Source organism: Ranitomeya variabilis, chromosome 6 (assembly GCF_051348905.1).
Source record: "Ranitomeya variabilis isolate aRanVar5 chromosome 6, aRanVar5.hap1, whole genome shotgun sequence".
Taxonomy (NCBI): Eukaryota; Metazoa; Chordata; class Amphibia; order Anura; family Dendrobatidae; genus Ranitomeya; species Ranitomeya variabilis.
Genome location: NC_135237.1, coordinates 426412889 through 426436525, shown reverse-complemented (window position 1 = coordinate 426436525; position 23637 = coordinate 426412889). Strand labels below are relative to the sequence as shown.

Sequence of the window (23637 nt, the reverse complement as noted above, 5' to 3'; positions counted from 1 at the left end):
TAATCTTATCAATGTGGCTGTGCTATTTACTATTTACTATGTCCAACCATGCATACCACAGCTCCTGGCCATGGGAGAAAGCATGTCACTTATAAATGAGTACAGAGAAGAAACAGCAGGGGCTCACAGCTGCTACTTTCTGAGATGACACAATTACCTGCCTGTTTTATCACAGGAGCCAGTGTTTTCATTGTGTCTCCAGTCCTCTGAGCTCATCATAATTCAAGTCAGTGACGTAGGAGTTCCAGTGGCTGCTGAATTTATATGTCACTGACTTGATTTATGCATTTATGTATTATGTATGCGTAACTATGTATTTTGACAGTATAAACGATAATACTTGAAGAAAAAAAATCTCTAACCTCTATCTTTGCAGGTCTGGGTAGAAGGAAACCCTACTTCCCAGAAGTTCTCTGGGGTGCTGGGTGGGATGTAACGAAATCTGTGCCTAGAGCAAGTTGCCAATTTCTTAGCTCTCTCTTCTTCTGGGAGGTCTGCATAGTACTGATAAAAGGGTACAGGTAGAAGATAATATTAACAGTTATACACCTACTTAAATATTTTGAGAATCCAGATCGGCATTAGCAATAACCACATGGCTGCTAAAGTTTCATTTTAATTATAAAAAATATTTTTTATGAAAAAAGTGATATTTTATAATAAAAGTATAAATAATTCATCACAGACCTACCACCATAAAATGCTGTCCAATCTGCAGGCATGATGTTAAAAAGCAGGGGGATCGGAGTAGATTGATTATATTGTTTTGTTCATTATAACCCATGTTTTAATCATTTAATCATTTGCTGTTTCTGCGATTTTCGGTCCAGCGAGTGGTCCCATCAGTGACTGACAGCTGTCTCTATATGCACACTTATATAAAGAAAGCTGTCAGTCACTAATAGGACCCCTCACTAGATAGGACTACCTATAGGATCAAAGAACTGCATTTTCGTTGTGACAAGTTCCCTTTAAATACTAGTAATCCTTGTATATTTTTTGCAAAATATCAGTAAGAAATATGCTTGATCATTAGGCAGAAGCAGTCTGTGAAGTTACCAATTCACATTCTTTACAAGTGTGCCCCAGTAATTTCCTCCTCTCTTCCTTGTTTCGTACAACCTCGATATGAGGAAAATCCACTGTGGAATTTTTCCTATTGATGAAAAAAAAAAAAAAAAAAGAACACACATTAAGAGACTAGACAACATAATACACAGGACCTATACTTTTTTGGATATTCTTGTTGTTAGTATTTTTACCTTCATTATTAAAACAATGCTTCAACTGTTCCCGCCAATGGACTTACATGTAGGATCTGATCTGCGCCTTCTTATACTGTGTAACTAGACAGTTTGGCTGTGACTTGAGATCATGGTTGTCTACTGATAGAGATCGGAAGAAGCTCTGATCTCTGCCATTTTACTTGTGAAATACTACAGCCTACAGACTGACATTCAACAGAAGGATCAAAAGGCCTTCATAGCATCCATTGAGATCTCCTTCAAGATTGAACAGACACAAGCTGCACAGCTGGCAAGACATGCTATACTATATCAAGACTAATGTAATAGCAAAGTAAATTTAGACTTACAGTATAAAATGTATGATACTCAGAGACTGTTCATAGAATACAACCTCTAAACACATTTTAGCATGTTTACGCACAATATAAATACACAATAGAAATAAAGAAACCTACACATAATAGGAATACTGACTGCAATGAAATGATGATTGTGGTGATGAGACCTCATGAATACTGCTGTATTATGGGGCCCCTGAGTAGTATCGAACAGTAATGTTGTTCACTTTGATCTCAATGTGGCTATATTGAACCTTCCATACCTCAGATTAACCCCTTAGTGACAGAGCCAATTTGGTACTTAATGACCGAGCCAATTTTTACAATTCTGACCACTGTCACTTTATGAGGTTATAACTCTGGAACGCTTCAACGGATCCTGCTGATTCTGGGATTGTTTTTTCGTGACATATTGTACTTCATGTTAGTGGTAACATTTCTTCGATATTACTTGCGATTATTTATGGAAAAAACGGAAATATGGCGAAAATTTTTAAAATTTTGCAATTTTCAAACTTTGTATTTTTATGCCCTTAAATCAGAGAGATATATCACAAAAAATAGTTAATATATAACATTTCCCACATGTCTACTTTACATCAGCACAATTTTGGAAACAATTTTTTTTTGTTAGGGAGTTATAAGGGTTAAAAGTTGACCAGCAATTTCTCATTTTTTACAACACCATTTTTTTTAGGGACCACATTACATTTGAAGTCCTTTTGAGGGGTCTATGTGATAGAAAATAACCAAGTGTGACACCATTCTAAAAACTGCACCCCTCAAGGTGCTCAAAACCACATTCAAGAAGTTTATTAACCCTTTACGTGCTTCACAGAAACTGAAACAATGTGGAAGGAAAAAATGAACATTTAACTTTTTTTTTGCAAACATTTTACTTCAGAACCATTTTTTTTATTTTCACAAGTGTAAAAACAGAAATTTAACCATAAATTTTGTTGTGCAATGTCTCCTGAATACGCCGATACCCCATATGTGGGGGTAAACCACTGTTTAGGCGCACCACAGAGCTTGGAAGAGAAGGAGCGACGTTTGACTTTTTCAATGCAGAATTGGCTGGAATTGAGATCGGATGCCATGTCGCGTTTGGAGAGCCCCTGATGTGCCTAAACAGTGGAAACCCCCCACAAGTGACACCATTTTGGAAACTAGACCCCTTAAGAAATTTATAACGTAGAGCCGTGAAAATAAAAAATCCTTTTTTTTTTCCTCAAAAATGATTTTTTAGCCTGCAATTTTTTATTTTCTCAAGGGTAACAGGAGACATTGGACCCCAAAATCTGTTGACCAGTTTGTCCTGAGTACGCTGATACCCCATATGTGGGGGGGGGGGGGCACTGTTTGGGCACCCATCAGGGCTCAGAAGGACAGGAGCGCAGCTTGGAATGCAGACTTTGATGGGATGGTCTGCGGGCGTCATGTTGCATTTGCAGAGCTCCTGATGTATCTAAACAGTAGAAACCCCCCACAAGTGACCCCATTTTGGAAACTAGACCCCCCAAAGAGCTTATCTAGATGTGTGGTGAGCACTATGAACCCCCAACTGCTTCACAGAGGTTTATAATGTAGAGCCATGAAAATAAAAAAATCATATTTTTTCCACAAAAATGATCTTTTCACCCCCAAATTTTTACTTTCAGAAGGGTAACAGGAGAAATTGGACCCCAAAATTTATTGTGCAATTTATGCTGAGTAGGCTGATACCCTATATGTGGGGGTAAACCACTGTTTGGGCGCATGGCAGAGCTCGGAAGGGAAGGAGCGCCGTTTTGGAATGCAGACTTTATAGCATTGTTTGTTGCGTTTACAGAGCCCCTGATGTACCTAAACAGTAGAAACCCCCACAAGTGACCCCATTTTGGTAACTAGACCCCCCAAGGAACTTATCTAGATGTGTGGTGAGAACTTTGAATGCCCAAGTGCTTCACAGAAGTTTATAATGCAGAGTTGTGAAAATAAAAAAAAAAATTTTTTTCCACAAAAAAGATTTTTTAGCCCCTAAGTTTTTATTTTCACAAGGGTAACAGGAGAAATTGGACCCCAAAAGTTGTTGTCCAATTTATCCCGAGTACGCTGATGCCCCATATGTGGGGGTATACCACTGTTTGGGCGCACGGCAAAGCTCAGAAGGGAGGGAGCACCATTTGACTTTTTGAGCGCTAAATTGGCTGTGGCGTTTAGAGACCCCATGATGTACCTAAACAGTGGAAACCCCCCAATTCTAACTCCAACCCTAACCCCAACACACCCCTAACCCTAATCCCAACCCGATCCATAATCCTAATCACAACCCTAACGATAATCACAACCCTAACCCCAAAACAACCATAACCCTAATCAGAACCCAAAATCCAACACACCCCTAATCCTAATCTCAACCCTAACCTCAACCCTAATCCCAGTACACCCCTAACCCTAATCCCAACCCTAACCTTAACCCCAATCTCAAACCTAACCCTAATCCCAAACGTAACCCTAATGCCAACCCTAATCCCAACTCTAACCCTAACTTTAGCCGCAACCCTAGTCCTAACTTTAGCCCCAACCCTAATCCTAGCCCTAACTTTAGCCCCAACCCTAACCCTAACTTTAGCCCCAACCCCAACCCTAAATTTAGCCCCAACCCTAACCCTAAATTTAGCCCCAACCCTAACCCTAAATTTAGCCCCAACCCTAACCCTAAATTTAGCCCCAACCCTAACCCTAAATTTAGTCCTAACCCTAAATTTAGCCAACTCCTCTAGCTGCCAGCCGGCAGATCATGGCGGGCGCACTGCGCATGCGCCCGCCATTTTCTTACTGAAGGAAGAAGCCGGCGGCCAGGAGGGGACACAGGAGCACCCAGGGACACCGGTAAGTATAACAGGGTCCCCGAATCCCCCTATTTCTCTGTCCTCTGATGTGCGATCACATCAGAGGACAGAGAATTAAACATCGCTTTTCTTTTTTTGCGGTCGCCGGTAAACAGTTAATTACCGGTGATCGCAAAACAGGGGTCGGTAAAAACCGACCCCGATCATGTTCTTTGGGGTCTCGGCTACCCCCAGCAGCCGAGACCCCAAAGATCTTCCGGGTGCCGGCTGGCGCACTGCGCATGCGCCCGCCATTTTTTGGCCAGAAGATGGCGGCGCCCATCGGGAGCCACGAGGAGCACCGGGGGAGACAGGTGAGTATCGGGGGGCTATCGGGGACCCCATTTCTCTGTCCTCTGATGTGCGATCACATCGGAGGACAGAGAAATTAAATGGGAAATTGCGTTTTTTTTGCGATTAAACGGTTAATTACCGGCGATCGCAACCCGGGGGTCGGTAAAAAAAACCCGAATCATGTTCTCTGGGGTCTCGGCTACCCCCTGATAAACGAGACCCCGGAGAAAATCCGACTCTGGGGGGCGCTATTCACTTTTTCCACAGCGCCGTTAATTAACGGCGCTGTGGTTTAAGTACCCTTAACTGCCGCCGTTAAAAGGCGTATCGGCGGTCGTTAAGGGGTTAATACTTTATTCTGTGCCGTATTTGGCACTGTACAGGACAGCACATGACAGGGTGAGTAGGGTTGTTTTCATGAGAAGCCATATTGCCTTCATTACTCTGTTCTCATTTTTTTTTCCATAGCTCAAGATCAAGAATACGTTTTTGACTAGGTGAAGATTTGGGCCCCTTTCACACTTGTGTATTTTGCATAGACATTTGTAAGCAAAAATAAGGAGTGAGTGAAATACACAGAAGACATGCAAAATGTTCCAATGTACAGTACTTTCTCAGTGTAGGCTCCACTCCTGGTTTTGACTTATAAATTGCGATGCAAAATAGTGACCAGAATCCGTGTGAGTGGCCTCAGAGTGCAGTTTACTTCTACTCCAGGTGGATATCACATAGTTAAAAAGAAAACATATGCTGAGCTTCCCGTACTTAGTCCTAAGGACATCAGGTGATTGTCTGCATGCGTTTGATTTTTTTTGAATAGGTGACAACTAGAGATGGATGGACATCTGGATTTTCGGGTTCGGCCGAACAGTTATAAAAAGTTTGGAACCAAAACACTACCTGGACCTGAACCCGGATGCCATTCACTTGAATGAGGGACCTGAACATCCAGTGTTTGCCACACCGTTGTGTGCATGACAGCGCGGCAAACACCGCTTCTGATCGGCGGTGAAATCATCAGCTGTGAATGGAGGTATGAAGTTTACCTCCGGTCATTGGTGTTGGCTGATGGGACTACTGCTCCCATCAGCCGATGCCTGCTGCCGCTAATAACAATGAGAGCAGGAGAGGCTGATGGGAGTATTCATCAGCCGTTGCCTGCGTTGTAAATAAATAATAAAAAAACAAAAAAACAGGCATGGGTCCCCCTATATTTTTGATAACCAGCCAGGCAAAACTCACAGCTGTGGGTTGCAATCCACAGCTATCAGCTTCAGCAAGGCTGAAGAGCGTCATATTACAGTGCAGATTTTATTTTTATGGTTTGTCGGTGCCAAGACCCACTGGGAGAGCCCCTAAGGTGCCAGACCAGCAAAGCTCCTCATAAGTGACACCAATTTACAAATTATACCTCTCAATGAATTCATCTAGCGGTGCAGTGATTATATTGACACCACGGGTGTGTTACAGAATTTTATACCATTCTGCAGTGAAGAAAAAACAATTACATTTTTACCACCAAAAATGTTGGTTTAGCGTCAGATTTTATACTTTCATACTGGGAAATGGGTAAAAATGGCACCAAAATGTGTCCCACAGTTTCTGCTGAACGTGGAAATACCCCATATGTGGCTGTACAGTACTACTTAGCCACATGGCTAATAAATTATAACTGAGATCATACAGACAGTGCCTGTTACAAGCTGTCTATGGATTGGGCAGCATGTATTAGCTGTCAGATTCCCTTTAATTACCTTGATCAATCCGAGATATATCATCCTTGGACATATATAAATCACGACTCAAATCGCACCTGATCAGTGCAGCTTGTAGAGACAATTAGCACCCTCGCCCGCTGCATCGGACAGGACACAAACTGATTATTTTACTGTTCAAATGCGCTTATAGTCCTTTATAACAGAAGCACATTATAAACGTTTGTTTTTGTAAATGTAGGCAGTTTATGTGGTGAAATATTGGTGACAGGTTTACTTTAACCCCTTCATGGCTAGGCAAGTTTCTGTTTTTTTCCTTTCTCTTTTCAAGTTTTTGTTTTTTCCTACCTCTCTTTCCAAGACAACTTTTTTTTTATTTTTTTGTCGATATGGCCAAATGATGGCTTGCTTTCTTTTAGTAACAAATAACAGTTTTTAAAAACACAATTATTTTACCATGAAATGTACTGGAAAATGGAAGAAAATAGTTTTTTTGTGGCGGTATGACATTTTTACTGGTACCATTTTGGTACATGCGTTTTGATTGCTTTTCATATGCGGTGACCAAAAAATCTGCAATGCTAGAGTTTTGATTTTTTTTTCTCTTTTTGGTTTTAACTGTACGAGTTAATTTTCTATTTTGATAGATTGGTCTTTTACGAATGTGGCGAAACATGTTTATTTCCTTATTTTTAAGCATAGGAAAGAAAGAAGGATAATTTTAATTTTTATCTCCATGTTTTTCAGCCCCCTTTGAGGCACTCAAATCTGTGATCATCTGATTGCTTGTGCAATATACTACATTACCACAGAATTGAAGTATATAGTAAAAATGACTGTCTCCTAGATGTAGTACCAATGCGTCAGTCATGGAAGCCCCCAACTGCCATAACAATCCATAAACACCCTGTAGTTGCGACATAAGGGATTTGTGTTTAGGGGGAGAACGTGGGGATAAGGCGGCTTCCACCACATGCTAAATGCCCTTGTCAGAGACTGCCAGCTATTTAAAGGGTTAACAGAAGTGATGAAAGCTTAACCCGCTATTGCTGCCATTACAGGCAAATGTCGACAGTTCCTGACTCCAATGCACAGGCATCAAATGTAGGATGTACCAGTAATTACAATGGCTTATGTCCATATCCATAGACTTACCTTTCAGCACCCTGTACATAGGGCTCCACATATGCCTTCTGCTTCTGATAAGCTTCTCCTGTGCCTTGGTTCCCTAAACAAAACAGCATTATTAACAAAACATGAAATCCATGCCCAGTACCAATGCATCACAGGGCGAAATTGGGGTAAACAATCAACATTGGAGCATGGAACTATGAAAAAAAAAAATAGCATAGCCCAATTAACCATTTTGTTTTACATGATGTGGATAATTGGGTGTGTGGGAGTTGTTTCACTAGGAAAGTTATGACATCTACAGTGGCATGTAAAAGTTTGGGCACTCCTGGTCAAAATTCTTGTTATTGTGAACAAGCAAGCAAGCTGAAGATGAAATGATTTCTACCGTGTTTCCCCGATAGTAAGACAGCGTCTTACTTTCTTTTACCACTCAAAAGTCCCACTATGTCTTACTTTCGGGGGGGGGTGTCTTACATTGGGAAAAAAACCTGTGTGGTCGCTGGAGAGCTGTCACACAGACAGCTCTCCAGCGACCAACTATGCGAAGTCCCCTGGTAACCAGGGTAAACATCGGGTTACTAAGCGCAGGGCCGCGCTTAGTAACCCGATGTTTACCCTGGTTACCAGTGTAAATGTTAAAAAAAAAAAAAAAGAAAAAAAAAAGTGAGGTGTCATATCTTGTTTTTTCCAGAGGTGATTTTGGAGTTTTTGGGCTGTCGGGACAGAATACAGTGGCTCTTCCTTTGCCTTTTGGTGTTTTTAATCCTTCAGAAAGATACTGTTGACTTCCATCTCCAAGTTCTAATCGTCGCTTCGCCGGAGGGCGCCCCAGTGCAGGCTGCAGTAGGCCGGCTCTGGCGGCGGGTCCATGCGGGGTGGAGTAGATGAAGCTGGCCGCTGCTTGCTGCTCCGGAGCGCACAGTCCGTGCGGGGGATGGTGCACCGGGCCGGGGGAGGACAGGACGTGCAGGTATCCGCCGCCTCCTGCGCCAACCACAGCGCCGCCCCCGGCCACGAACCCCCCGGAGAAGCTGGAGCATTTGTCGGGGAGCAGCAGCTGGTCGTGCCCGAGGTGGCTTCCCTTTCTCATGGTACGGAGCCGCCGCCTTCTCCGCTCTCCTCGTGAGGCGGATTGTACGGCTGTGTGTGCTCGGGGCCCCAGCTCCGACCTTCGCGCGTAAACCGCATCCCTTCATTCATTGTCAGCTTCCTGGAGCCATTTTTCAGCCGCGGCGGTGGCAGGGAGGTCGGAGCTGGGGCCCGAGCACACACAGCCGTACAATCCGCCTCCATCTGCCTCCCCCGGTGCTCGATAGCCCTCCGACGAGCTCACCTCAGCACCTGCTCTAACTGCAGCCCCGGCTATTTGTAGGGTGCAGGCCGGGCAGTGCGGATTACTGGGGTCACAAGAAGGAGAGCCGACATTAGCCGACCCCGCTAAAACCCCCACTACGTCTTACTATCGGGGGTGTCTTACTATCGGGGAAACACGGTATAGAGCCTCTAAAAGGACTAAAGTTAAAGATGACGGATTTCCTTTGTATTTTTGGCAAAATTAAATTATATATATATATATATATATATTTTTTTTTTTTTTTTCCCCCCCCCACAGGTAGAGGGAAGAATGGATTCAATGAAATTTCAACCAATTATTGAAGTAAAAATACCATCTGTAAAAAATCTGACGTTGAAAATAGGATGGCTTAAAAAATGGATAATGATCCTAAACACACATCAAAATCCACAATAGACTACCCCAAATTAGCGGGTTGAAGGTTTTACAATGGCCCTCACAGTTCCCTGATCTGAACATCATTGAAAATTTGTGGCTAGACCTCAAAATAGCAGTGCAGGCAAGACAGCCCAGGAATCTCACAGAACTGGGAGAATTTTCCAAGGAAGAAAGATTGAAAATCACTTAAACAAGAATTGAAAGACTCTTGGCTGGCTAGAAAAAGCACTTACAAGCTGTGATAATTGCAAAAGGGGTGATACTAGGTACTAACCATGCAGGGTGCACATACTTTTGCCCATTTTCCTTTTTGTAATTTTTAAAATGTAAAAGAATAAAATATATATACTCTATATTTTTTGCCTAAAATACAAAGGAAATGTGTTATCTTTAACCTTGGGACTTTTAGATATCATTTCATCTTCAACTTGTTTAACTGTTCTCAATTACAGTAATTTTCATTTAATTTTCATGACAACATACATCCTGCCACACTATAGAAATTATTCAGGGATGGTGTGAAGAACCTAAAGAATTCAGGGTGTTCACTTGACCTCTAAATTTTCCAGATCTCAGTCCGATGGTGCATCCGTGGGGTATGCTTCTGGAGCGCCCCCAGTAGGGATATGGGGTACTCGGAGCCGGGCCCTTCGGTTCTCGGTGGGGATGTCACGGTGACTTACCCGGTCCATGGCCCTAGGGGCGTCCGTTGATAAATGGGGGAAGGTCTTTAAAGGGATAATGTTTGTGACGCCACCTGTGGTATTCGGTCAGGATGACCGACGCTGCTTAGGGGTCCGCTGGGGTGATGTAATGGCAGCTAGATGGTATACCTTCCCACAGGTGAAGTGTATCCCCAGGGCTTCCCAGAGTGTAGATGGTGAATGGTGTGAGGCGCAGTGAAGAACGAGGACACAAGGTAGCAGAGTCTTTACCTTTACTGAAGGCTTCAGCATCCACAGTCCAGGGTACGGACCACAGGGCAGACAGAGTCTGGCCGGTCTGAAGGCAAATCCAGAGTCCCCTTATCCAGGTGTAAATCAGTAGCCTTCCTCTAGCGCCTGGGTGTTGTAGTACCTCCCTGCTGAGCTTCTCGGTAAGGTCCTCACAACTGCTGATGTTGGTGTTCTAGATGTTATTTCTCTTTCTCTCTGTCCCCCAGATGGAGTGGATAGGACAAACCTGTATGACTGATGGCCTGAGGCTTTTTACAGGGACTCTATCACGCCCCAGCCCCCACAAGTTGCCACCGTGCCTCCTGGGTACAAGGTCGGGCAACTAATATGGAACTAGCTGTCCTGCCAGTCTCTGGAGCCAGGCTTGGAGACGATGACTCCCTCAGTGTTCCGGCTACCGGATCCTGCGCCTCAGAAAGGAGGCAGCCTCTTGCAGGGCAGAACTCCTTCTGGATTCCTCTCCTTTTGCTATGACTTCGTTTCTCACTCGCTACAATACCATTCCCTTCTAATGTCTCTTCCTTAGGATGCTGCCGCACATGGGGCAGGCGCAGCTCAGTGGCCTTCTGTCTAGGCCTGACAGGATCCCACCCCTGTCAGGGACCCACTACCTTAGAGGAGCTCAGATAGCAGCTCACTGGGTGAAGCCCAGCTCGCTTCTGCCTAACTTCCTATCCAGCCCACCAGTTTTACCTAATTGTGAGGAGTGCCTTAATAGATAGGAGTGTAGCTCCCCCTGGCGGCCTGGAGTGTGAAGTGTGTTGTGTGGTTTGTGATACCTGGTAAAGAGATCTCCTTTATTGCCTTCAGATGTAACGTCACTCCCCCTGGTGGAAGAATGACATTACTGCAACGACCAGGACTCTGGGGTGCTGCACTTCAGATCCCTGGAAGCCCCACATTGCAGCTTGGAAGACTCAAACCCATCTAAAGGACAGAACTTAAAGGATTTGCTGTTATCATCTTGGTGCCCTATACCACAGAACACCTTCATGCCTGAACAGATCAGTTATTTTGGTGGCATGAGGGGGGACCTACACATTACTAGGTGGTAGTTTTAACGTTAAAGCTAATATATGTACACACCTTACAGCAATATACAATTGTATGGGCTGTGATTTTCAGTCCCTTGATAACCTCGATAAGGCAAATTGCTAAACACATTACTACACAAAAGCTGTGGAATAGTTTCTGATTCAATAATAACTCTGTCCATATAAATGAGCAGCCATGATGGGAATCTCTGACCTCTTCCAGATATGTCCACTTTTTTGAGGAGTGTAGATCCATCAGGGTCTTCCTCAAAGTCCAACCTCTGGGAAGAGCTTGGTCCTTGGGCATATGATACGTATGCATCACATTCTGTCTTGTCAAACATTTCTGAAAAACTGTCATGCTTTTTACTTTCCTTATCTGTAAGACAAGACATTACCAAAGCAATTAGCTGTTCTGTCAGGTATCTATGAGAGCAACACATGCAGACCGGAGTGACTTACGTGGACTGTCATTGGTGTCCGGATTCTTCAGCTTTAATAGCATACTTTCACTGACATAGGTATAATCCATATCTTCAAACTCAGGATTTACATGGCCCCCATCCTGGCCAAAGAAAACACATTATATTTATTCATACTGCCTGAATACAATATATTATACTCCCATCTGGTGTGGGTGCCATTCATGAGATGTCAGGTCTAGTGATGAGCGAATATACTCGTTACTTGAGATTTCTCGAGCATGCTCGGGGGTCCTCCGACTATTTTTTAGTGCTCGGAGATTTAGTTTTTATTGCCGCAGCTGAATGATTTACATCTGTTAGTCAGCATAAGTACATGTGGGGGTTGCCTGGTTGCTAGGGAATCCCCACATGTACTTATGCTGGCTAACAGATGTAAATCATTCAGCTGTGGCAATAAAAACAATCTCCGAGCACTAAAAAATACTCGGAGGACCCCCGAGCGTGCTCGGAAAATCTCGAGTAACGAATTTATTCGCTCATCACTAGTCAGGTCTCCTATTATGTAAATAACTCAAGGCAAGGGATATGTAAACTTCCACATGTACATAGAATGTCAATATTTATATGTGCACATATACCCAAGATAATGGACGTAATACCAGACAACTCGGAAAATTCATATATAAACATAAAGAACAAAAACCGAAATGATGTCCATATAATAGTTAATTTTTATTTATTATTTAAGGAAAAAATAATAATGATAACAACAAAAATGGCACTACATAAATGGTAGGGGGTGGGAAAAGAAACCAAAGGTATGGCACAAAGGAGGGGCACAGCAACATGAGATAATTGATCTACAATATAGCAGTACTATATGAATAAATAAATAAATAAATAAATAAATACATATCATATAGAAAAAATGCTGAAAAAATTGGTATCAGTCTGTTTTTTACCCGACATAGGACAACCCAAAATTAAATATTAAATATATATACGTGGGCAAAGTGCAAAAAACTAGTGCAAAAATAAAGTGCACAAGTGCAAAGTTTATTGAGATAGGTTGCTCAGGTAATGTCTGACTGCAGGTTACTGCCATCTAGTGTCTGGACACTGCTCTAGGATTAGCTCCCATTGTTCCCTATAGATGATTTTAGTATTTACAAGTGTGACAATCATAGTGAAAGGAAGCAACCGATGAAACAAAGAAAAGAAAGTGCCATAGGCGAGTATTGTACCTGCAATGCTGCTGTCTCCAGGATGTGCCAGTCCCCGACGCGCGTTTCGGCGCTAAGCCTTCGTCAGGGGGTGGCAACATCCAGCAGAGAGGGAAGCTATAAAGGGGGAACATCCAATGAACGGCGGACACGTATGTTGAGCGACGCACAGCGCTGCTGGATGGAATCCAGGCACGCACGCCGCCGGACCATGTGGACCCCGTGGTCGCGTGCTAATGACGCGGCGCAGGGGGACATGAGACCGGAAAGCGGGGATGCCAGGACTCCAGCAGCGATGTGCGTACCATCCGGTCCGCCGTCATTGGCTGACAGGGAACATGTGACTTAGGTCCTGGAAGGGTAAAGTGAAACAGAAAAGAATATATGACCGCAGGTCCTGGTAGGGTAAAACAAAAGGAAAACCGGAATGTGACAATAATAGGATCCTAGTGATAATATACATAGAAAGAAACAAGGAAAAATTTTTATGCTAGACAAATGGGCATGCAAATTTGGCTGAAACAATATATATATATATCTATGTGTGATATGAATTTAGTATATATACCTATATGTGCCAGAGATCTGGACATGGAACAAAACAAACAAATTATAAATAAATATAAGAAATAAATGAAAAATGAAAAAAAAGAAAGAATGGTTAAATATGTGGGACAAATGTAAAAGAAAATATATATATATAAATCTATAAAAATGTGAAAATATATAATGTGTAAAGGTATATACGAAAAATAAATAAATAAATAAATGATCATAAAGTGCTATATGAATAATAATTGGTGACCAAAGATATAAAAAATATATAAAAAAGCTTGCAATACTAGTGCTGTTAATGAAAAAACCTTAATAAAAAAATAAAAATAATAATAATACAAATATAAATGCACAAATATAAGGTAAAAAATTACAAGGTAAAAATACAGACGTGTAAATTTATTTATATGAACCTCATGCAAGTGTGGTGTACCCAAAGACAAGAAATAATAAAATAATAAAAAATAATAATACATAATAAAAATAATAAAAATAAATGAAAAATAATAATAATAAATAAAGATAATACATAATAAATTAAAAATAAAAATAAAAATAAAAAATGAAAATTAAAATAAAAAATAATATAAAAAATAAATAATAAATAAATAAATAAATAAAAAATAAAATATAAAAAATAATAAATAATAAAATAAAAATAAAATAAAAATAAAAAATGATAAATAAAAAATAATAAATAGTAAATAATAAATAATGATAAATGAAAATAATGGGAATAATAATGATAATATATACTAATAATGAATAGGAGAATAATGGTCCATGCAATATAATAAAATAATTCCAAATGTCCATTATTTAATTTTCTTTTGTATATATCTCTCTTTCTCTCCAAATCTCTTCATCACAGGAGTCTTCAGCCAGATGTCCATCAGTCTGATGTAGTAATCAAAGAAGTGAATGAACACAAAGACAACATTACGCCCCCAGTGGCAGCGACACAAGACAAAACGGAATCCTCATCCATAGAACACCAGGTAAGTAACAACCAAAAAGGAAAACTAAAAAAATGAATAAAAAAACAAATAAAGTGAGTAAGATGAAACGAAAACATAACATAAACAATAACAATAGGACCCAAGAATGCAAAATACATATGATAAATATATCACTAAAAACAATCAAGTGTGTATACACATATAAAAAGTGTATATACTCATACAACGAAGAATCCCCAGAACCCAATTAAAACAGATTTTTTAATGAAAGATAATAGCTAAAACCATAAATAAAAAATAATAAATAAAAACATATACCAGAATGCGTTATACGAAACCTCACTACTGGATAACACGGTGGGACAGGATACTTATAAAATAAGAATAAAACAATATATCTATAAAAATGGAACAAAGCTAATGTTTTCGTTTAAACCGCGGGGTTGTATTGTATTTAGTAACCAAATCCATCTAGATTCCATCTGAGCCAATTTTTGGCTAATGTTACCACCGCGGATCGATGGATTAATTTTATCAATACCTCTGACCTTAAGATGTGAGGGGTCACAATTATGGAACAGTCTAAAATGCTTCGGAATCGTTTTGAGGGTACTCACATCAATTTCTTCATTCTGTGCAGCAATTATGCCATTGACGTGTTCACGCACACGCACCTTAAATTGGCGGGTAGTGAGGCCGATATAGATTTTGGGGCAAGGGCATGTGGCGTAATAAATAACCGCCTTAGTCTCACAATTAATGAAATGTTTAATAGCAGAGGTATTGATAAAATTAATCCATCGATCCGCGGTGGTAACATTAGCCAAAAATTGGCTCAGATGGAATCTAGATGGATTTGGTTACTAAATACAATACAACCCCGCGGTTTAAACGAAAACATTAGCTTTGTTCCATTTTTATAGATATATTGTTTTATTCTTATTTTATAAGTATCCTGTCCCACCGTGTTATCCAGTAGTGAGGTTTCGTATAACGCATTCTGGTATATGTTTTTATTTATTATTTTTTATTTATGGTTTTAGCTATTATCTTTCATTAAAAAATCTGTTTTAATTGGGTTCTGGGGATTCTTCGTTGTATGAGTATATACACTTTTTATATGTGTATACACACTTGATTGTTTTTAGTGATATATTTATCATATGTATTTTGCATTCTTGGGTCCTATTGTTATTGTTTATGTTATGTTTTCGTTTCATCTTACTCACTTTATTTGTTTTTTTATTCATTTTTTTAGTTTTCCTTTTTGGTTGTTACTTACCTGGTGTTCTATGGATGAGGATTCCGTTTTGTCTTGTGTCGCTGCCACTGGGGGCGTAATGTTGTCTTTGTGTTCATTCACTTCTTTGATTACTACATCAGACTGATGGACATCTGGCTGAAGACTCCTGTGATGAAGAGATTTGGAGAGAAAGAGAGATATATACAAAAGAAAATTAAATAATGGACATTTGGAATTATTTTATTATATTGCATGGACCATTATTCTCCTATTCATTATTAGTATATATTATCATTATTATTCCCATTATTTTCATTTATCATTATTTATTATTTACTATTTATTATTTTTTATTTATCATTTTTTATTTTTATTTTATTTTTATTTTATTATTTATTATTTTTTATTTATTTATTTATTTATTATTTATTTTTTATATTATTTTTTATTTTAATTTTCATTTTTTATTTTTATTTTTATTTTTAATTTATTATGTATTATCTTTATTTATTATTATTATTTTTCATTTATTTTTATTATTTTTATTATGTATTATTATTTTTTATTATTTTATTATTTCTTGTCTTTGGGTACACCACACTTGCATGAGGTTCATATAAATAAATTTACACGTCTGTATTTTTACCTTGTAATTTTTTACCTTATATTTGTGCATTTATATTTGTATTATTATTATTTTTATTTTTTTATTAAGGTTTTTTCATTAACAGCACTAGTATTGCAAGCTTTTTTATATATTTTTTATATCTTTGGTCACCAATTATTATTCATATAGCACTTTATGATCATTTATTTATTTATTTATTTTTCGTATATACCTTTACACATTATATATTTTCACATTTTTATAGATTTATATATATATATTTTCTTTTACATTTGTCCCACATATTTAACCATTCTTTCTTTTTTTTCATTTTTCATTTATTTCTTATATTTATTTATAATTTGTTTGTTTTGTTCCATGTCCAGATCTCTGGCACATATAGGTATATATACTAAATTCATATCACACATAGATATATATATATATTGTTTCAGCCAAATTTGCATGCCCATTTGTCTAGCATAAAAATTTTTCCTTGTTTCTTTCTATGTATATTATCACTAGGATCCTATTATTGTCACATTCCGGTTTTCCTTTTGTTTTACCCTACCAGGACCTGCGGTCATATATTCTTTTCTGTTTCACTTTACCCTTCCAGGACCTAAGTCACATGTTCCCTGTCAGCCAATGACGGCGGACCGGATGGTACGCACATCGCTGCTGGAGTCCTGGCATCCCCGCTTTCCGGTCTCATGTCCCCCTGCGCCGCGTCATTAGCACGCGACCACGGGGTCCACATGGTCCGGCGGCGTGCGTGCCTGGATTCCATCCAGCAGCGCTGTGCGTCGCTCAACATACGTGTCCGCCGTTCATTGGATGTTCCCCCTTTATAGCTTCCCTCTCTGCTGGATGTTGCCACCCCCTGACGAAGGCTTAGCGCCGAAACGCGCGTCGGGGACTGGCACATCCTGGAGACAGCAGCATTGCAGGTACAATACTCGCCTATGGCACTTTCTTTTCTTTGTTTCATCGGTTGCTTCCTTTCACTATGATTGTCACACTTGTAAATACTAAAATCATCTATAGGGAACAATGGGAGCTAATCCTAGAGCAGTGTCCAGACACTAGATGGCAGTAACCTGCAGTCAGACATTACCTGAGCAACCTATCTCAATAAACTTTGCACTTGTGCACTTTATTTTTGCACTAGTTTTTTGCACTTTGCCCACGTATATATATTTAATATTTAATTTTGGGTTGTCCTATGTCGGGTAAAAAACAGACTGATACCAATTTTTTCAGCATTTTTTCTATATGATATGTATTTATTTATTTATTTATTTATTTATTCATATAGTACTGCTATATTGTAGATCAATTATCTCATGTTGCTGTGCCCCTCCTTTGTGCCATACCTTTGGTTTCTTTTCCCACCCCCTACCATTTATGTAGTGCCATTTTTGTTGTTATCATTATTATTTTTTCCTTAAATAATAAATAAAAATTAACTATTATATGGACATCATTTCGGTTTTTGTTCTTTATGTTTATAGGTCTCCTATTATGTCACGTGAGCCCTGCAGCCAATCAATAGCCGCTTCACTTTTACTTCCTTCAGACAAAGCACCCAGAAGAAGTGACAGCTGCTGCTCCGTAACTTCCTCCAGATGTCAGTTTTGCTTGAAGAGAGCGTGAGGCGGCCATTGACTGGCTGCAGAGCTCACGTGACGTAATAAAGTCATGTGAGCCCCAGGAGCTGACATCACATGAGCGGTGCGTACACCAGAAGGTAGTATAATTGTTATTTTACATGGGGGAAAATATAATGATTGCGAAGGGGTTGTCCAAATAGTGGATAGTCCCTTTAATATACATTTTCTTCTTACCTTGTCATCAACAATAGTGTTGTCCATTTTATACTGGGAAAGGTCTGCTCCTGGGTCAATGCTCCACTGCACGTTCTGTACAGAAGCTAGGTCTTAAGGAGAATACATTACTGAAATTACTGTTTCATCTTATGAGTGAATGCAATGAGAATTTTAAAGTCATCTTAAGACTAGACAGAAAAGAAGTTTGATAAAGTCTATATATTGTAGAACTTCAATGAGATAACCAACATCTCAGATAAAGGGGAATTAAGTCAGCTCACAAGCAGAAGTAACACCTGTGCCACGGGAACTAACAGCGCACAGAGCAATCCAGCTTGGGGCTGCAAGCAGCAAGTAAACAGAAGAAATTCTCCAGCAATCAGGGTGGATAAAAATCAATGTTTTTTTTTTAAAAATCAAAAAAATCGGATTTTTTTGATTTAAATCGGATTTTTTTTATTTAAATCGGATTTTTTTCAATAAACTGCTTTTTGAGGAAAATATTTTACCATCCAAAGGTTCTTCCATCATGAGATAAAGCTGAGTTGTTTAACTCAGTAGAATAAAGGCTGTATATGTGTAACATTCACAATGCCATGCTCTTCCAGAGGTTTCTGTAGGATGCTGACTATCCAACAAGTTTGGGCATGTCAACTGAATGGAAAAAGAAACTAAACCAAAAGTGAAACCAAGCTAGAAGTGTGGAATTAAAGGAGCAGTATGAACAAAATGTGGAGGCTATTAATAGTTTATACAATTAAGACATGCTGCTTTTAAAGGGAACCTGTCACCACGTTTTTGGAAGATGGGATAAAAATAGCGTTAAATAGGGGCAGAGGTGGGCGTTACATTAGTGTGTGTGTTATGCGTTTATTACCCACCTAAGTTGCCGAAATAACTTTGCAAAGTCTCCGTTTTCGCCTGTCAATCAGGCTGGTCAGGTCACATGGGCGTTGTCTTCCCCCAGATTTGGCGTAGTTTTCCGTTGGTGACGTAGTGGTGTGCGCATGCCCAAAGTCCGGAATCCTCTTCCAGGGGATTTAAAATAGCGCGGTGTTCGTTATTGCATTGGTGATCGGTGGGCGCGGCCATCTTCCTTTGGCCGCGCGTGCGCAGAAGCGGCGCTCTGCTGGCCGCGGCTTCAGGAAAATGGCCGCGGGATGCCGCGCGTGCGCAGATGGATATCGCGGCGGCCATTTTCCTGAAGCCGCGGCCAGCAGAGCGCCGCTTCTGCGCACGCGCGGCCAAAGGAAGATGGCCGCGCCCACCGATCACCAATGCAATAACGAACACCGCGCTATTTTAAATCCCCTGGAAGAGGATTCCGGACTTTGGGCATGCGCACACCACTACGCCACCAACGGAAAACTACGCCAAATCTGGGGGAAGACAACGCCCATGCGACCTGACCAGCCTGATTGACAGGCGAAAACGGAGACTTTGCAAAGTTATTTCGGCAACTTAGGTGGGTAATAAACGCATAACACACACACTAATGTAACGCACACCTCTGCCCCTATTTAACGCTATTTTTATCCCATCTTCCAAAAACGTGGTGACAGGTTCCCTTTAAACACCTACCTATTGCCATATAGTAAAACAAAAAAGATTTTTACTTACTTTGGGGTCCCCCCCTCACCCTGGCGTTAGATCGTTGCCCCTAGTTTCGTCCGTGTAACTATGGGCGCACATGCGCACTGCTCTCACTTCTCATTTTAATCGTGATTTATATTAAAAAAAACCTTTTGATTTAAATCAGTGATTTAAATCATGATTAAAATCATGATTTAAATCGATCCGATTTAAATAGAAAAAAATCTTTTGATTTAAATCGTGATTTAAATCGGCGTGATTTAAATCAATCCACCCTGCCAGCAATTAATCCTTAGGTAAGGAAAATCAGTTTTTATTTAGAAAAAAAAATAAAAAAGATAACATAGCAGGCCAGACTCCAGGAAATAATGCCACAACCTATGTGTTTTGGCGTATAGCCTTAATCACGGCTATACACTGTGTGCAGAATTATTAGGCAAGTTGTATTTTAGAGGATTATTTTTATTATTGATCAACAACTATGTTCTCAATCAACCCAAGAGACTCATAAATATCAAAGCTTAATATTTTTGGAAGTTGGAGTGGGTTTTTTTTTTTTTTTTTTTTTTAGATTTGGCTATCTTAGGAGGATATCTGTTTGTGCAGGTAACCATTACTGTGCAAAATTATTAGGCAACTTAATAAAAACCAAATATATTCCCATCTCACTTGTTTATTTTCACCAAGTAAAGCAATATAACTGCACAAAACTTAGAAATAAACATTTCTGACATGCAAAAATAAAACCCCAAAAAATTAGAGACCAATATAGCCACCTTTCTTTATTATGACACTCAACAGCCTTCCATCCATAGATTCTGTCAGTTGCTTGATCTGTTTACGATGAACATTGCATGCAGCAGCCACCACAGCCTCCCAGACACTGTTCCGAGAGGTGTACTGTTTTCCCTCCCTGTAGATCTCACATTTTATGAGGGACCACAGGTTCTCTATGGGGTTCAGATGAGGTGAACAAGGGGGCCATGTCATTATTTTTTCTTCTTTGAGACCTTAACTGGCCAGCCACGCTGTGGAGTAGTTGGAAGCATGTGATGAAGCATTGTCCTGCATGAAAATCATGTTTTTCTTGAACGATACCGACTTCTTCCTGTACCACTGCTTGAAGAAGTTGTCTTCCAGAAACTGGCAGTAGGTCTGGGAGTTGAGCTTCACTCCATCCTCAACCCGAAAAGGTCCCACAAGTTCATCTTTGATGATACCAGCCCATACCAGTACCCCACCTCCACCTTGCTGGCGTCTGAGTCGGAGTGGAACTCTTTGCCCTTTACTGATCCAGCGTCTGGCCCATCCATCTGGCCCATCAAGAGTCACTCTCATTTCATCAGTCCATAAAACCTTTGAAAAGTCAGTCTTAAGATATTTCTTGGCCGAGTCTTGACGTTTTATCTTGTTTCTTGTTCAAAGGTGGTCGTTTTTCAGCCATGTCCCTGAGTATCGCACACCTTGTGCTTTTTGCTTCTCCAGTAACGTTGCAGCTCTGAAATATGGCAAAACTGGTGGCAAATGGCATCTTGGTAGCTTCACGCTTGATTTTCCTCAATTCATGGGCAGTTATTTTGCGCCTTTTTTGCCCAACACGCTTCTTGCGACCCTGTTGGCTATTTGCCATGAAACGCTTGATTGTTCGGTGATCACGCTTCAAAAGTTTGGCAATTTCAAGACTGCTGCATCCCTCGGCAAGACATCTCACAATTTTGGACTTTTCAGAGGCCGTCAAATCTCACTTCTGAGCCATTTTGCCAAAGGAAAGGAAGTTGCCTAATTATTAAGCACATCTTATATAGGGTTTTGATGTCATTAGACAACACCCCTCCTCATTACAGAGATGCACATCACCTGATATACTTAATTGGTAGTTGGCTCTCAGGCCTGAATAGCTTGGAGTTGGACAACATGTATAAAAAGTATCTTGTGATCAAAGTACAACTTGCCTAATAATTCTGCACATAGTGTAGAAAGTGAATACACACCTATATTATATACACCCGATTTCTGATCACGTGGCAATAACCTCCAATCATAAAATGGTAATTTTTATTAAACAAAACAGAACATAAACCTAAAAATAACACTGAAAATAAATTGTATTAGATTTTATTTTATTTTCAGTTTTGCTTAATAAAATTTACCATTTTATGATTGGATGTTATTACCACATGATCGGAAATCGGGTGTATATAATGCTGGTGTGTGTTCACTTCCTATAACCAGGATTAAGGCTATACGCTGAAACGCATAGGTTGTGGCATTGTTTCTTGGAGTCAGGCCTGCTATGTTATCTTTGTTTTTAATTATTTATAAATAAAAATGTTACTTACCTAAGGATTCGTCGCTGGAGAATTTTTTCTTCTATTAACATCTCAGATAAGATGATTTTGTATCACAGACCTTGGGAACATTCTGGCCCTTTCCAGCCTTCTTTGAGCAGCACATGCTATTGTCCATAGTATGCAATAGTGAAGAGAAACCGTGCTGGGATATGGTAATCCCTGCATGTGCTGCGGCTGTCCAACAGCTGTGAGACATGTGTCTCATGCCATTCCAAAATCGCTTATTTGAGCTGGGTGAAAAGATTGTTGGGCCTCATGCACATTTGGGATGATTGTATTACTTCTGTCACATGTGCATGAGGACCAAATATATTTTATTCTGCATCGAAAAATGCATATCAATTACCTAATCATAATGTGTAAACACACTCATAAAGGGGATATTCACTATTGGATAAACCCCTTTAAATGACCCTAGACTGCTGCATTAAACAACGATCAGAGCTGTTAAGTGATTGACTGCAGCGAAAATTAATATTGAGCACAATTAAGTTCAGCCTATTGGTACAGCTCTCTCTCTGCACCTTGGAAAAATTAATTACCCACCACTGATCTAGAACGTTCACAGAAACGAGTCTTTATTAAGATGCTTTCACTGTTAGACACCCAGTGAAATAAGTCAATTTGGGTTGTTCTAATGGAAATCTACCACTTTTCAGACATTATGGTTTTAGCAAATTCTTGCATTTCCAATAAAATAATAATTCTGGAGCATGTTTGGTTAGAACTCTCCAATGATCCTCTGTTATTCCTCTTATAAATGAATAAATTACCAGCTGGGTATTAATATTTCACTTGTCAAACAGCTATGTCGGACGTCACAAATTATAGCGTACATATGATGAGCGTCATAATTGGAGACTTTTTAATGCCAGAATATGGTTTTTTTATTGTTCTATGATCAGTGTAAAGGCTAAATCAACCCCGTGACTGCATTTACAGCTAAAGGTGAGCAAAAGCAGAGAACAGGTATTGTGGCCAGAAGTACCCTTCTTTTCTATTACTTCTATTTACGGCAGACAATTATGTCACATCTTCACAGTCGTGATCATGCAGAAGCATCTTGATGAAACAAAGGAGCCTTTTTTCAACCATATCAAACACATACTCAGCACAACACGATACCTGTCAGACGCGGATCCGTCATGGAACATCAGACAGCTAGATTTTCCCATGCACCACTTCCCATATCTTCTTACATTATTTTTTTTTATTTTTAGATGATAGCTATAAAGATTAGTGATGAACGAGTATACTCATTGCTCGGGTTTTCCCAGAGCACGCTCGGGTGGTCTCCGAGTATTTGTGACTGCTCGGAGATTTAGGTTTCCTTGCCGCAGCTGAATGATCTGAATGAAACCACTATAAAATGTTCAGAAAGTTATGTCCTCTCATTGCGGCTAGTATTGATTATAAAGCCCTCTTAAAGTGAACATGTATCCATATTGTGGCTATGGCAAGATGCATGCACAGAAAATATGGTACAGGCTCTTTCAACACTGCATGTCATTCAGCGTTCATTTTCAGGT

At 39.9% G+C, this 23637-nt stretch overlaps 1 protein-coding gene across 5 annotated transcripts in view; it reads right to left on the bottom strand.

Annotated features, from left to right (window-relative positions):
* Positions 1 to 23637, bottom strand: part of RBBP8 (RB binding protein 8, endonuclease) — a 176028-nt gene that overhangs the window by 1095 nt on the left and 151296 nt on the right. For all 5 annotated transcript variants that reach the window (XM_077270349.1, XM_077270346.1, XM_077270345.1 and 2 more), the window contains 6 exons: positions 18183 to 18274; positions 11786 to 11888; positions 11538 to 11702; positions 7623 to 7695; positions 1060 to 1156; positions 363 to 504 (listed from right to left, as the gene is read on the bottom strand). In XM_077270349.1, coding sequence (XP_077126464.1) covers positions 363 to 504; positions 1060 to 1156; positions 7623 to 7695; positions 11538 to 11702; positions 11786 to 11888; positions 18183 to 18274 — 672 coding nt within the window. The remainder of the gene's footprint in view (positions 1 to 362; positions 505 to 1059; positions 1157 to 7622; positions 7696 to 11537; positions 11703 to 11785; positions 11889 to 18182; positions 18275 to 23637) is intronic.